The sequence below is a fragment of the Canis lupus genome, chromosome 10 (assembly GCF_003254725.2).
Source record: "Canis lupus dingo isolate Sandy chromosome 10, ASM325472v2, whole genome shotgun sequence".
Lineage (NCBI taxonomy): Eukaryota > Metazoa > Chordata > Mammalia > Carnivora > Canidae > Canis > Canis lupus.
Window position 1 is genome coordinate 21,225,949 of NC_064252.1, and position 14,940 is coordinate 21,240,888.

The 14,940-nt window shown below is 53.2% G+C and overlaps 1 protein-coding gene across 5 annotated transcripts in view; it reads right to left on the reverse strand.

The window, feature by feature from the left end:
- The window catches only part of FBLN1 (fibulin 1), a 117,220-nt gene that overhangs the window by 19,944 nt on the left and 82,336 nt on the right, over positions 1-14,940 (reverse strand). For 4 of the 5 annotated variants that reach the window (XM_035696264.2, XM_035696263.2, XM_025456542.3 and 1 more), the window contains 2 exons: positions 3,118-3,260; positions 1,009-1,140 (listed from right to left, as the gene is read on the reverse strand). In XM_035696264.2, coding sequence (XP_035552157.1) covers positions 1,009-1,140; positions 3,118-3,260 — 275 coding nt within the window. Of the gene's footprint in view, positions 1-1,008; positions 1,141-3,117; positions 3,261-10,494; positions 10,955-14,940 lie in introns of those variants that run through there. The other variant, XM_035696265.2, reaches the window with a different exon arrangement.

Sequence of the window (14,940 nt, forward strand, 5' to 3'; positions counted from 1 at the left end):
CAGGGGAATAACGATCCCCTGTCTCCAGCTGCGGGTTTAACAACGGTCGAGGACGGCCGGGGCACAGGGACCCGGCTTCTGAGATCCAACAGCGCCACCTAGAGACCTCGTTCCCAAACACTCTGCTCCAGGGCCACCCGCATGGATGCTGCTCCTTCTGGTCACCAGCTCACAGAATCCAGGGCCTGGGACAGCATGGGGCCCAATGCGCCCCCCACCATTCTCAATGGAGGAGCTGAGGCCCACGTGAGGGCAGGGCCTGGCCCTCAATGCTCAGCTGCTTTGAAAAATACTCAGAGTCCGAAAGCTAAGTCCCGAATGGGAGCTGCGATGGTTTCCAATCCACGCACCACCACACTCCCCCCAGTGACAGTTCGGGAGAGGCTTATGACCCAGTTCCCCAGACTCACCTGCTTCCCTGCCCGGGCCTCCACGGCGCCTCCCCATCTTGCCCCCCATCCCCAGAGCTCGGCCCCAGCCCTGGTCTGTGCTTCCAGCAGGCTCCTCGCCCAAGGGCTGTGTGTGACCCGTCAGGAGGGATAACAGGACACACGGCAAGGTGAGCGGTCTGGGGCCGAGACCAGAGCGCAGGCTCTGACTCCCCGTTTGCTATCCCTCCTGTTGTGCCACAAGAATAAGAATCCTATCGGGTCCGGTCCCACTGACCCGGGGACCACCTGGGCCCTGAGACAAGCACCTCCCCTGTGTCATATTGTCAGTTCACAGCCATGAGACACAGAGATCTACTTAATCACCCACTGGCAGGCAGGAGGCCTGGCGGCACAGGCAGGAGCAGATCCCCCTCCTCGCCGGTGATGGCCTTGGGGGGGGCGGGGGGGGGTCCAGCTGTCCCTGAAGGACGGGAGGGTGTGAGGAGGGAGGCTCAGATGCGACCTGGGCTGCTCCAAAGAGGTTTCCCAGCAGCCTAGCCAAACGGTCCCCCGCGAGGCCGCTGGCTGGGAGGACGAGGAGGCGTCCGGGTGGACCTGAACGTCTCCGGCCACTCACCCACAGTCATGCCGTCCATGTAGCGCTTGATGATGTCAAAGGAGTCCCGCAGGTTTCCTTCTGTGATGTCGAAGATAATGTCGGCGTGGTTGGCAGGGTACACGGGCATGACGGCCCGGAGGAAGATGATCTCTGGCAAGAGAAGCACGGCATGGGAACCCCGGCAATGCACCCTTGGGTCACGAGAGCCCAGCGCCCGGGAGCCCTGTATGGACGGGGTGGTGGGGTCCTGAGGGCTCACAGGTCATGGCCTACCCCCCTTCCAATCAGCGGGAAACGGAAGCCTGCATTGGTTTTGGATCTTCCCTAAGGTCCTGCAGCTTAAGGGATAGAGGTGCGGGGGCCAGGGAGCAATCGGGAATTAGTCATAAATCTTCACGAAACTGCAAAGAAGGGGGAGGGAAGTGGATGTGGGGACAAGGGGACAGAGGTCAGCAAGGGCAACAGAGCAGGCTGGTCTCCGCCCCTGGGGCAAAGCAGGTTAGAAAAGCCCCTTCCTGGGGTGGGCTGGGCAGCTCGGTGGCCGTGTTCATCACCAGGCCCCCATCCTAACCTGGCTCTGGGCGATCTGGACATGGCACCTGTGTGGGCCTCAGTTTCCCCATCTGCAGAGGGAAGGGGGCAGACCACCAGTGCCCTCCCTCTAAAGGTCAAGGTCAGGATTTCCTGGGCCTGAGATGTTAAGGGGCATCTCTGGCCACACTCGACTCCCTGCAGAATCAACTCACACAGCAGCATGGCCGGGAGGCCACACAAGCGGCCGTTAGGGGTTTGGGAAGGATTTGTATGTGGTTTGGTGGAAACTGTCATTTTGCACAAGGCAAACACTAGTCAGTGATTTTTCTAAAACCCACGTCCGTGCCACCCTGCAGGGATCCTGTGCCTCCTCTCTCCAGAGGAACAAGTTAGTGGGTAGGGGAGCAGGGGGCCACCTGCCCTTTCAGGCAACCACGTCCTCGGGGAGCCTCTCCTGCCCTTGCCACCAACCCCCCAACCGGGTGCTATGTTCCGACGTGCTCCTGTGTTACCCCAGGGAACACTGCACAGCATGTAGATGTGGGATTAGTCATGCTGGCTCAATCAGACACCTTCCCTCAGAGGGTCAGGGGGCTCTTTCTTATCATTAAGCCTCTGAGCTTGGCCCTGAGCCTGACACGTAGGTGGCTCAGGCAACATCTGCTGCATGAATCCCTCATGGTGAGCTCCTCCCAAGGCCAGAGATGAAGACCCCACAGAGGAGGCGGTGCTGGAGACCACAGCAGCCTCAGCATGGGGGCTGCACGCCCCGAAGCAAGGCATGCAGAACAGCACCCACGCATAGCCTTCCACCAGGGGCCAGGAGGGTGCCGTGCCCCAGGTCCCACCCCGGCGGAAAGGGTGCCACGATGGCAGGTCTACACAGCAGGCTAGGAGCCGCCTGCAGGGTGGGGCTGGGAACATTGCTTTACCCCTGGGCTACCTGGGTACAATCTAGTGCCTCGGTCTCCAGGGTGACATTTCTGTCCACAAATAGCATCAGGTGCAGCCCTGTGATGGCTCCCAGAAGCCTTGGAATGGAAGCCCCAACCCCAAGTCAAGGCTCTTGCCAAGACTCTACTGCTCCAGCCAGCAAAACTTGGCTTAGTTCCTCAAAGACCCAGTGCCCCTCCAGACCTTTCCAGATGAGTTCTGCTCCGCTTGGCAGAGCTCCTCCTCTCTCCCTGCTCTTTATTTTTTTTTCTTCTGCTCCCCATTTTCATTACTTATCTCCTACTGATCACTTAGGCCCCAGCGTGGAAGTCACTTCCTCCCAGAAGCCCTCCCTGACGCCCCAGAGCTCAGCATAGAACCAGCACTCAACAGACGTTTGCTGAGCAGCTGTGACCCACAAGAAGTGGCCTCCTGAGCTGAGCCAGGAACAGGCCGGCATGAGGCCGTGCACTCTTGGGGACACCGGGGAGATGCAGAGGCAAGTCTACTTCTTACCAGGGAGGAGTTCCTTAGGGCCGAGCTCTCAGCTCAAGCACCGGGAGGCCCCAGTGGCGGCTGCCTCGCAGGGATGTCTGTCTAGCAGATGCGACCTGCCCTGGGGCCCCCACGCCAGTTGTAGCCGTGGGAGTAGCCACTCACCTTCAGGGCGGGTGAACTCTCGGAAGGTGGGCAGCGACACAACGGTATGGGAGATGGTGTGCACGGGGTCCAACACGCAGGTGACATCGTTGGGGCGGCAGGACTTGATGCAGCGGACAGTGTCTGTCTTCTCTTGGCGGAGCCTGAGGGGAACCACAGCACAAGAGGTGGATGGGAAAGTCAGAATCGCCACTCCCACGGAGACCCAAGTCCCAGGAGGAGCAGCAGGTGGGCCAGGTGGACCTGGCTGCTCGGCGGGGATGCCACGTAGCCCTCCCTGCAGACCCGGCCGGCACCCATGCTCTGCTTTCCATCCGCCCTGTCTAGGGACAAGCGGAGCTTTGCTATTTGCCCAACTGTACGGACCGGGCGTCAGTTTCTTTTTTTTTTTTTTTTTTTTTTTTCGGGCGTCAGTTTCTATAACTGTAGACGAATTCCCTCACTCGACAAGTGTGTTTTGAAGGCCTGCTGGGTGCGAGGCGCCAGGGACGCCAAAGCAAACGTGGGACATGTGGTCCTGCCTCCCCGGAGCCCTGGGTCAGGTGGGTCTCGGGGGTAGTAAGTGAGGGAGCGTATATGCCACGCTCAGCACGGTGCCCAGCACAAAGAGGTCAAACCCACAGTGTCATGCCACACACCGGGACGGGGGAGCATTTTAGCTAGACATGTTTTGAATCCTCTTTATTGTAAAATAAAACACAGATGCTAAACCTACCCAGAACAACGATGTAATTTAGTGAGTATTATAATCGCCACTCAGGTTGAGAAAGAGATCTTCCATCCGCCACCCGAGGCCCCTTCATGTGCCCATACCCGTCTCTGCACCCTTCTCCATGCCCCCACGCCCCCACCACCCCCGACCTCTGACCCGACTGTTCCAGAAGCCGCCTACCTGGGTTTCTTTATAGCTCGTATCACACAAGTGTGCACCCTGAGACACCATCATTTAGATTTGTCCATGAGAAAAGTGTGCTGTCTCTTGAGCCCTTTTTAATCTACAGGTTCCCTCTCTATCCCTTCATTTCCCAGACAGTTGATCTGTTAAGGAACTGGAAGCCTCTGAGCGACAGAGCTTCCTCCATGTGGACATGCCGACTGCATCCTTGTGGTGCAATGCAGCGTGTTCCCCCATCCTCTGCATTTCTGGCGTGCTGGCTGCCCCATCCAGACCTGAGCCGATGAAGGCCCAGTCCCTTTGGCAAGATGACAGTTGGTAGTATGTCATCCATTGGAGGGCACTTGGTATCTGTTTGTCTCTCTCTCTCAGTGACGTCAGCAGCTGTTGATGCTCAGGACCTAGATCCAGTGATTCATCGGGGATTGCAAAATGCTGGTAGTTGGATTCTATCATTTTTTAGTGTGTTAGTTGGAACACTTCTGTAAAGGGTGCTTCCCCTCATACACTATCTGGTTACCACGGGATATCGTTCATAGAAGAAAAGCCAGATCAATGCCTGATTTCTTGCCTTGTTTTTACAAGTGTTTCAGGATCATGAACTAGCTCTCTATCATCATCCAGAGGTTACCAGTTGATTTTTTTAAAATATCAGTATCAACTCATGGATTTAAACTATCGGATGGATTTCAATCCATGGCAATCATTATCCTTTGTTGGATGTTGAGCTTTCCCATCTTTGGCCAGAGGACAGATCAGGATGGCTCCAGCCATCGTCAGTAGCTCTCCTGCTCTCTGGAACAACAGGGTGGTCCAGCCTCATATTATACTTCCCCTGCCCCAGGTACTTCTCCAAGAAGTCTTGGGTTTGTTTTTGTTCTGTTTTTTTATTTTTTTTTATTTATTTTTTAGTGGAAAATGGTATTTCAAGACCACAGCCTAGATGCCCAATGTGGTCGGTGCTGCTGGGTTGGCCATTGCTTCCAGGCCTCTTCAGTGGACAGGCTTAAAGGTAAACTTCATCATGAGTTCCTAGTGATATTTCTGACTCAAAGCAAGAACCACACAGACTTTTAATCTCTTCTATATTACAAAGGAATCTCTTTTCTTCCATATCAGAATCCTGGTTTTCAGCAACACAGGAGAGGATAGAACATCCTGCAATTACTGATGTAGTTAATTCCATATTCTGACTCGGTAGTCTCAGGAGAGCAATAGTAAAATTGCCACCAGTGACACAATTACTTAAAATAATGTTTGCTTGAGGATGTCTGGGTGGCCCAGTGGTTGAGCATCTGCCTTCGGCTCACCTGGGATCGAGTCCCGCATCAGGCTCCCCACAGGGAGCCTGCCTCTCTCTCTGCCTGTGTCTCTGCTTCAATCTCTGTCTCTGTCATGAAAAAATAAATAAAATCTTTTTAAAACTAATGTTTGTTTGGATATGTCCTCCCTATTCTACCGGCATTTTTTAATAGATATGCTGATTCTACATTGTTTGAACATACAGCAATTCATAATATATGTTTTCCTTATAACATTCAGTTGTAGTTGGATGAGTAACGATGCCTAATGTTGGCCTGTTGCTACTTGTGTGTATTGGTAATACTTGTATCCTTTGCACACACAAGTCTCTTTTGTTGGGTCGACAATCCTTGGCTCATGTTTCCTTGAGGATCCTAAGTATTTGCCTTCTTCCAAAATAAGTTTTGCTGTGAAAAAGTCAGATGGCAATATAATTTTTCCCCTTAAATGTTGTTCCTGGTTTTGCTTAGATGCCCACTGGATGTTTGGCTCCCCTTTTCTTCAAAGTCCAATAATTTTACGAGACTATGTCTCGGTATTTGCTGCTCTGAGCAGATATGTTCAGGTATGCTGTGTGTTCTCTCAATGTGGATTTTTCTAATTTAATTTCTGGAAACTTCCTTGAGTTAATCATTTACTTATTTCTTTCCTTTGTTGTGGGTTCATTCCTCAGAGATTTCTATTATCCGTATGTTGGGTCTTCAGTGTCTGTCACTTCAAGCTTTTTCATCTCTTCTATTTCCTTATTTATAAAATTTGTCTTCTTCTGGGTCATGCTTTTTCTCAAGTATTTACTTCTGCAATTGCTTTTTGTTTTAATTTTAAATTATTTCCTGGGTTCCGTCGCTTCATGTCTCAATTTAGTTCATTCTGAATTGCAGTTCTCTTCCATTTTTGATCATTTTCTTAGTGTTTTTGCTTTGTTTTGATATAGGTCACAGTTTTGATCTAGACTCTGAGCATATCTTTCTGGTGTGTTTTCATTATCCAGAAGGATGTCATTCTGTTTCTTATTATCCTTCCTCTTACAATAATTTTGTATGAGATTCAACATTGATGCTTTTTGGTTGATCATTTTCAAGTGAAATTGAAATTTCACTTTCCTGACATTTTAGAAAAAGACATATTCACAGAAGTTTTCCTGACTTCACAGAGCTTCCTTATCTGACATTTTGGGCAGCCTGCTTTCTGATAGTCCTCTACATTTACCTGGACCTTCATTATCCGTGGTCTATTGTCTCTCTCCTACTCAATTCTGCATTTCACTTCCAGCAGCTTCTCCAAACCATGACCTTAAGGGAAGTCCTGCTGGGTCAGTTTCAAGAGTTCCTAGAGGCTAGATGGGGCCATTCCCTCAACACTTCCACGAGCTCCTTGCACACACTGGAATGGAATGAGTAAAATCTTTCCCAGCTTCAAATGCTGCTCTGAAATTTTTCTACTAGGGAGCAGCTGTTGACTGTTCTGGAGTCTCCCACTGCTCTCTCCTGCACAGGTGCTGATAACATGGAAGTGGACATAAACTGTATCTTGGGGTTCATAGGGATGTCATGTCACCTTGTTTAGTTGGGCATGTTTTCCACGGACTTTACAATTTTCTGTCCAGCCATCAGCGTGTTTTGGGTTGCGATCCAGAGAGCTTCAAACACTATGCTGCTTCATCTTTCCAGATTCTCTGTGCTAGAGTTTGCACCCATTGTCTCACTTAATCTCCACAGCTCTTCCCTCTACACCATACTGCCTCCTTCTTTAGCTAATAAAATGTCCTGTTCTATACTTGGGAATTATAGAATAGGGCTTGTATCCAGTAATTTAGAGATGAGGCCAGAGTAACAATCCGACCAGCACTTACCAAGCACTTACTCATCCCAGCAATCATGCCCCCTTCACAGCATTCAAGGCAGCAGGGGGCAGGGTTTCAGAGAACAGACTCCAGAGCCAGGCTGCCTGGATTTGAATCCCAGCCCCACCGGATACCAGCTGTGGGACTCTGGGCAGGTTACTCATCCGCTCTATGCCTCCATGTCTCCCATGTGGAATGGGGATCCTAATAGTATTTTCCTCACAAGGTTGTTGGGAGGGCTAATTGAGTTAAATGCTTGGAGCAGTGCCTGGCCCTCAGTAAGCAGTACACGTGTTAGATATCACAGCTATGATCATTATCATTATACTAATGACAATCATGATTATTATCATTTGCCCTTGGGAGCTGGGGTTAGTACAGTGATCAAGTCAGAAGAGCAGAGGCCTAGGGGTCAGAGGTGATGGCAGTGACCTTGGACACATCCAAACCCTATGAACCTTCATTCCCCATTTAACTCAAGATCCAAATGAACACTCACGTTCCTTCTAATGAGTGAAGAAACCAACACTTATTGACTGCCTACTATATATACCACATAGTGCCTCATCCGCAATTGCATGTAATCTTCAAAATAATCCATGAGGGGGTCATGAAGATCTGAAAGGCACTTATCTATGACTTTGGATAAGTCATACAACTAGTAAGTGGTAAGGAGGACATTCAAACTTTTATTTTTTTCTGCACTGCATGATCTCAGCAGCACTATGTAGCCCCAACAAACTGCAGGGCAGAGATGAGCCTGCACGTAATGCGGATAGAGCCTCACGTGTGCACTCGGGCACACACACAGAGACAGCAGGGGTGTCCTAAAATGGAATCGGCCACCTCAAGAGGAGTTCCACAAACAAAGGAGCGGGTAAGCAAAGCTGAATGGTCAGTTGGTGGTTATGTTGTACGGGGGACTCTGGCAAACTCTGTAAGGTCACTGCATGGCCTCTAAAGCCCTGATACTCCTATGGACATGAAGAAAAAGTGCTTCTTTCAATCAGAATAATCTGGAACATGATGAAAGAATAACTGAATACAGTAACTAGATCCCTGCTATAACTTGCTGACTTCACAGAAGAGGTGATATTTGAACCAAGCCTTGAAAATATCATCCATCCACCTGTTCATCTATCCATCCATGCATCCGTCCATCCGTCCATCCATTTGTCTATTCATATGTTTATTCAGATGCTTACTGAACTCCTACAGGCCAAACATTCTGAAATTATAGAGAATACAGACATAACCCCCTGTCTTCAAAAAAGCCCCAGTGCACGAGGGATAATAAAAAGTAACAACCAGAAGATAACAGAGAAAATGTCTGGATGGAATATGTCCAGGGCAACGTGAGCTCAGATGAAGGAAAGGCTTCATGGAGGAGGTGACCTTTGAGATAACGCTTCAGGGAGAATAGCAGTCTGCAAAGGTTTGGCAGGGCACATGCTAAAGCCGAGGGCAGCACATTCAGGGGAGGGGAAGCATCTCTGCGTGACTAGAACAAAAAGGATGAGTAGGATGGAGCTGAAAGAGGGGGCAGAGGCTAAATGGGGCAGGGCCTTGAATATCATTCCAGGGAGCTGGACTTCATCTGCTCGTACAAGAGAACCAAGAAGGTCCTAACGAGAGAGGGACGTAACCAGACTGGCCCTTCAGAGGGGTCCTCCAGCTGTAGCTTGGAGAATGCACTGGAAGCTGGGAGACTGGGAGCTACTGGTCCAGACCAGACATGATAAAAGAGGTAGGGGAGACAGAGTGGGAGGCCTGAGGTGGCTGGCTGACTAGAAGTGTGTACATTTCCATGGCAACTTAACTGCTGCTTCTGTCAAAAAGTAGAAGGTGGAGAGTTTCCCGTAGGTCCACCTTCCCTACCAGACAGCAAGGCCAGGACACTCTCCCCCAGCAGTGTACACATAAGCGTAGGAAGGATCTGAGGATCCTGAAACACCCTCTACTTGATTCCTCTGTGGCACTTTGCCTTCCCCTCTCATTTCTGCTCGGAAATAGCATTGGCAGCCACAGAAATGCTAGTGACAGAGGCCAGGGTGGGCACAAAGTCATCCATCCCCTCAACAGAGCACCTATGGTGCATTGGGCACCTGGCCAGGAGCTAGGGACACATCACTGAAGGAGATGGACTGGTCTCTGCCGTCACGGAGCCTTCAGGGTGGCGGGAAGACAGATGGGAAACACAGATAAGCGGGAATTGCAAACTGCGATAAGCGTAACAAAGAAGCGTCAACGGAAAGATGGACAAGGGAGAGAATGCAAAGGTGTTGAGGAAGGCCTCATGGGGGAAAGGAACACTTAAGCTGGGCTTTAGCCAACTTCTAAGCCGAGGGCGTAAAGCACGTGCAAAGGGCCTGGGGCAGCAAAGACCTCAGCAGTGTGGCTCAAGGGAAATGAGCAAGGGGAGAACAGTTGGAAGTACAGGACCTCGAAAGGCACTATGGGGACTTGTGACAATGGTTTGGCTGGAATTATGGCGGAGAAGACAAAGAGAGGTAGGTGGGTCGAGGCCCACGTTGGAGATATTGTGGTAGATGGAATAGTCAGAGTTGTGAAGTCAGCAAAGCCAGAGTTCAAATACCAGCTGTGTGACCTTGGGCAAACCACTTGGCCTCTCTGAGTGTCTACGGGATGGACACCTGCCTTGCACCCACCGGACCCGAAGTGCGCTCAGCGGTTCCCAGGAGTGGCACACGTGTTGTGTCGTCCTTCGCTGCCTCCCACGTGGGGGTAAGGTCCCCAGCGGAGGCAACTAACCTTATTCAGGCAAGAGCTGTCTCCAAGCTTCGGCAGCCTTTCAGTATTTTTCCACAAGTGCAGGCTTCTCATCAAGACAAACAGCGAGAGGCGTGACTCTCAGGATAAGAGCTTTTTTCTGACACTGTGAGATGTCAGCTCCGTGCGACACAGCGGGGAAGCCACGCGGAGTCCGAGGACCCCGTCCCGGGGGGCCCAGCTCTGCCACAAATAGGCCCCCAAACCTTGGCCACGTCCCTTCCCCCTCTCTGGGCCTTGGTGTCCCCACATTTATAAAATGAGAGAGGGAGGAGCTCAATGATCTCTCTGTGGGGATCGCCTCCTCCTTTGGGCTCAACACAAAGAGATCACGCATGTGAAGTGATACACGCGAGCCTCCTCGTCCCCACCCCCGGGGCTCCCTGGTGGGGTGTTCGGTGACCTCCAGCAACAGGGCCCCCCAAATACATACTACCTACTACCGTGTGAAAAAACACCCCTCCGTCACCACGGCAGGTGCCAGCTCACCCCAGGGTGGTGACCAACAGCACGGAACCCCCATCATGCGAAATAAGACCAAGGCACATGAGGCATGCTGGGTAGGGATCACCCGCTACAACTTTATTAAAATCCCAGAGGGGAGGGTTAGGAAAGCGACAGGAGGGAGCCCCCGGCGGCCCAAAGCAAGTGCTCAGAGCTCTGCGGACACAAAGATGTAAAGCTTGGCCACAAAGGAGCTGACGGTGCCGTGGCGGTAGAGGTCCATCTTGACGGTCAGGAGCAAGTCCCTGGGCTCAGGGACGGGCTTGGTGAGGGCCACCACCCCGCTGTGGTGGCTCACCTTCCGGGTGGTGAAAAAGCCCTCCTCGTTGCCGCCGACGATAGCCAGCTGCATGCTGTCCCCGGGGACGGCATTGGAGGGGCCCATGCGGAAAACTACCGCGGGCACTTGGATGTTGGTAGGGAAAGAGAGGTGGTAGTAGGTTATTCTCAGAGGCAGCTTGGGGCACTCCTGAGTCTCATGGCAAGGCAAGCGCTCGCAGCGGCTGCAAGAAAAGTGGACAGAGAGACAAGAAGAGGGTTAGCGCCAACTCAGCAAGCGCAGGGCCAAGAGAGCGTGAGGGAAAGCGGGGGCTCGCTGTGCGGGGCCTCCCGCCCCCCTCCGGGTTCGGCCACCGGGAAGAACACCCCTCACTCACCTGCGGGAGGTGCCGAGGACCTCCAGGCCGCTGGCTCAGGCACTAGCCTCTTCCAACACCCTCAGGGGGCGCTGGGCGGCTGGTGGGGGGCTAGGGCCGGCGGCAGTGAGGCGCGTCCCCTCTCGCGGGCCGGGCCCCAGCCCAGGACCCACTCCCCAGGCGCGCCCTGCCCTCGGAGTGGCATCCGGGCGCTGGTCCCTCACCCAGACAGTGCTCGGGGCCACACGGGGCTGGCGGTGGGGTCACGGAGACGACCCTGGGAGTGACCTTGTCCGCCACCAGTGGGCACAGCTGCGGCCCTCTATCAAGCGCTTGGCCGTTCGTCACTGAGCCTTCTCTAGTGTGATCACTGTGGCTGCACCGGGACACTGGCTGCAGTGCCAGTCTTCGGATGAGGAGACCGAGGCTGAAAGAGTGGGGGGGCCTTCCCGAGGCCACAGAGGGAGGGAGGAAGCCAGATTGAGGTCTGCTCCCCATCGTCTCACTGAGTCTGGTGCTCCAGGCCCAGCTTCCTGCGTGTCCAAAGGGACAGCCAGGGCTTAGAACGGAGAAGGAGACAGGTTCTAACTTGCTCTGACAGGATGGAAAGAGGTTCTGACTTCCTCCTGTGACAGGGTGTAAAGAGGTTCTGACTTCCTGTGACAGGTTCTAAGTCCTGCGACAGGTTGGTGAGAGCTCCTAACTTTCTGTGACAGGATGGAAAGAGGTTCTAACTTCCTGTACACAGTGGAAAGAGGTTCTGACTTCCTCTGACAGGGTGGAAAGAGGTTCTGACTTCCTGTGACAGAGAGGAAAGAGGTTCTGACTTCCTGTGCCAGGTTCTAAGTCCTGCGACAGGTTGGTGAGAGCTCCTAACTTCCTGTGACAGGATGGAAAGAGGTTCTGAATTCCTGTGAACACAGTAGAAAGAGGTTCTGACTTCCTGTGACAGGGTGGGAAGAGGTTCTGACTTCCTGTGACAGGGTGGGAAGAGGTTCTGACTTCCTCCTGTGACAGGGTGGGAAAAGGTTCTGACTTCCTGTGACAGAGTGGAAAGAGGTTCTGACTTCCTGTGCCACGTTCTAAGTCCTGCGACAGGTTGGTGAGAGCTCCTAACTTCCTGTGACAGAGTGGAAAGAGCTCCTAACTTCCTGTGAAAGGATGGAAAGAGGTTCTGACTTCCTGTGCCACGTTCTAAGTCCTGTGAAGGGTTGGTGAGAGCTCCTGACTTCCTGTGAAAGGATGGAAAGAGGTTATGACTTCCTGTGCCAGGTTCTAAGTCCTGCGACAGGTTGGTGAGAGCTCCTAACTTCCTGTTACATGGTGGAAAGAGGTTCTAACTTCTTCCTGTGACAGGGTGGAAAGAGGTTCTGACTTCCTGTGACAGAGTGGAAATAGGTTCTAACTTCCTCTGACACAGTGGAAAGAGGTTCTAACTTCCTCCTGTGACAGAGTGGAAAGAGGTTCTGACTTCCTGTGCCAGGTTCTAAGTCCTGCGACAGGTTGGTGAGAGCTCCTAACTTCCTGTGACAGGATGGACAGAGGTTCTGACTTCCCGCGACAGGATAATGATAGCTCCTAACTTCTTGTAATAGGATGGAAAGAGCTAACTTCCTGTTACAGGCCCCAGCTTCCTGTGACAGGGTGGCGAGAGCTCCTAACTTCCTCCGACAGGAGATGATAGCTCTAACTTCCTGTAGTGGAGATGCACGCAGGTTGTAACCTCCTGCTAGAGGACGGGGACACGAACTATCTCGTGCCTCCCGAACGCCAGGCCTTCCCACTCGGACGGCAGCTGCCTTAGGAGGTGGAGCCGAAGTGCAGAGCCGTCTGGGACTCGGCGGAGCACGTCCCAGGAAGTTCTGCCATTTTGACCTTGTTGGGACGCTCTAGCCAGGAGCACGTCCCGTCCTGTCTTCCATCCCTTTCAGCTCTTTAAGTTTCCACGCCTCGTGCTGGGTCCCCTGGACTCCCCTGCACTTGGCGTTTACTGTGCGTGTGGTCTCTTTCTACGTCCTACTTCCAGCTCTTTATCGGGACTGGTAGGAACCATTTCGTTAACTTGGCCAGTTACCTTTGGAGCACTCAGAGCCCTGGGAGCGAGCTCCATGGACCTCCCTGGGTGGGGATGAGCCTCCAGGGTGGGTGAGGAGTCACGCATGGCAGGGGCCCCGAGGGCAGTGGGGGGACAGAGGACAGTAGGTAAGCAGAAGAAGGGTGCTGCTGAGGGGCGGCTTACCCCCAGAGACCCTAGGTCCAGGCCAAATGGGAGCGTTCCAGGCGATTTGGGAGACACCGCAGGATGGTGCCCGGCCTCATGCCGGGTGTATCGGGGTTTCTCCTTCCATTAGCTCACGTCACTGTCCCACTTTGTCCCCCTGTTCTACTGACGGGAAAATCAAAGCTCAATGAGGACACCTACATGACTCCAGAGTCTGTAGTGAGGGGCAGACGCAAAGTTGGCCTCACTTGAAAGCCTGGTTGCGCGTGCGCGTGCATCCACACCCCAGCTGCTCGAGGAAGGGCTTGGTGGGTCTGGCCAGCAGGTGGCACTAGAGTCTCCTTCATGTGACACCGGCTTTCCGTCCTGTGTGGCCTGTACCCCGTCCAAGGACACGGTTGTGATGTGTCGGGGGAGAAGCTTTAACCCGGTGTGTGTGGAGGGAGCGAACGCGAGGTGTGCGTCATGCTCTGGGTATAGTCATTAACCCAGAGCACCCCAAGCTCTTTCCCACACTAGGCATTTCTGAGCCGGCTCCTTCTAGAGCACTCCCTTCCCAGGGGCCGGCAAGGGCTCCTTGGCTTTACCTCCAGTACCTGGCATGGGCTCGACACCTGCTACGTGCTTTAGAAGATGTGCACGGTTAAGTACGGCCCCGATTCTCCTGCTCAGTTCCAACTGCAGCCCTGCTATCCTGCTTTACCCGAAATTTCCTGAAACAGCACAGAAATCACAACTCCTGCCTCTGGCAAGCCACCTGCCTGCCTGACTGTGCGAGACATAAAAGTCTTTGCTAGCCGGTACGCGTGGACCGAGGAGGGGCCGTTGGGGCTCAGAGAAGCACCAGGTTCCCGGGACCGCACGTCTTGGTTTACATCTCATCGTGTACAAGACAACAACGTGTCCCAATTTCTCTGTTCAACCCGTTTGATCGGAACACTGTATTTTCTGTGAAAACGCAATTATTGAAAACCGCCACGCGCCAGAAAAACAATGTCCTCCAGGCCTTGTCCCTGCTCCTGGGAGGCCCAGCCCCTCCGGCCACCCATCCCCAAGCTGTCTCATGCTTACAGCCTTCCCTGCTGGCACCTCCCTGACTGCCATGCTCTCGTCGTTCTGGAGAGACGCCCCAGGAACAGGCCCAGGCGGGGCTCCACCCCTCCATCCACCCGCGTTACACCCTCAGGCCCAGAGCCGTGCCAACCAAGGCTGCCCAGCCTCGCTCTGGCTTCCAAGACCATGAGTCTCAGGGCTCGGGCCTGCTGAGCAGATAAAGAGGATGCTTTCAGTCCCATCCCAGGCCCTGGAACACTCTGACATTCCTCCTGCGGGTCGGAGGGAATCGTGTGGTCAGGATCTTAATAGCCTGGAGGATCCACGCGTCCCAGCCCTGTGGTCTGTGGCCCAGCCTGCTGGGTCATGCTCCAGTTACCGCCCCTTGGCTGCCAGGGACACTGCCCAGAAGGAGACGGTGTGGAGAGAAAGAGAAGGCTGAGCCCCAGAGAGAGAGAGAGAATGTGCGCACACAAATGTGTGTGTGCGCGTGCTTTAAATCTTCCCTCTCGAGGCACCCTAAACACTAACCTCAGAAGTGCCGGCTCCTGGGTCTTTCCTAATACAGCTCTTTAGAATT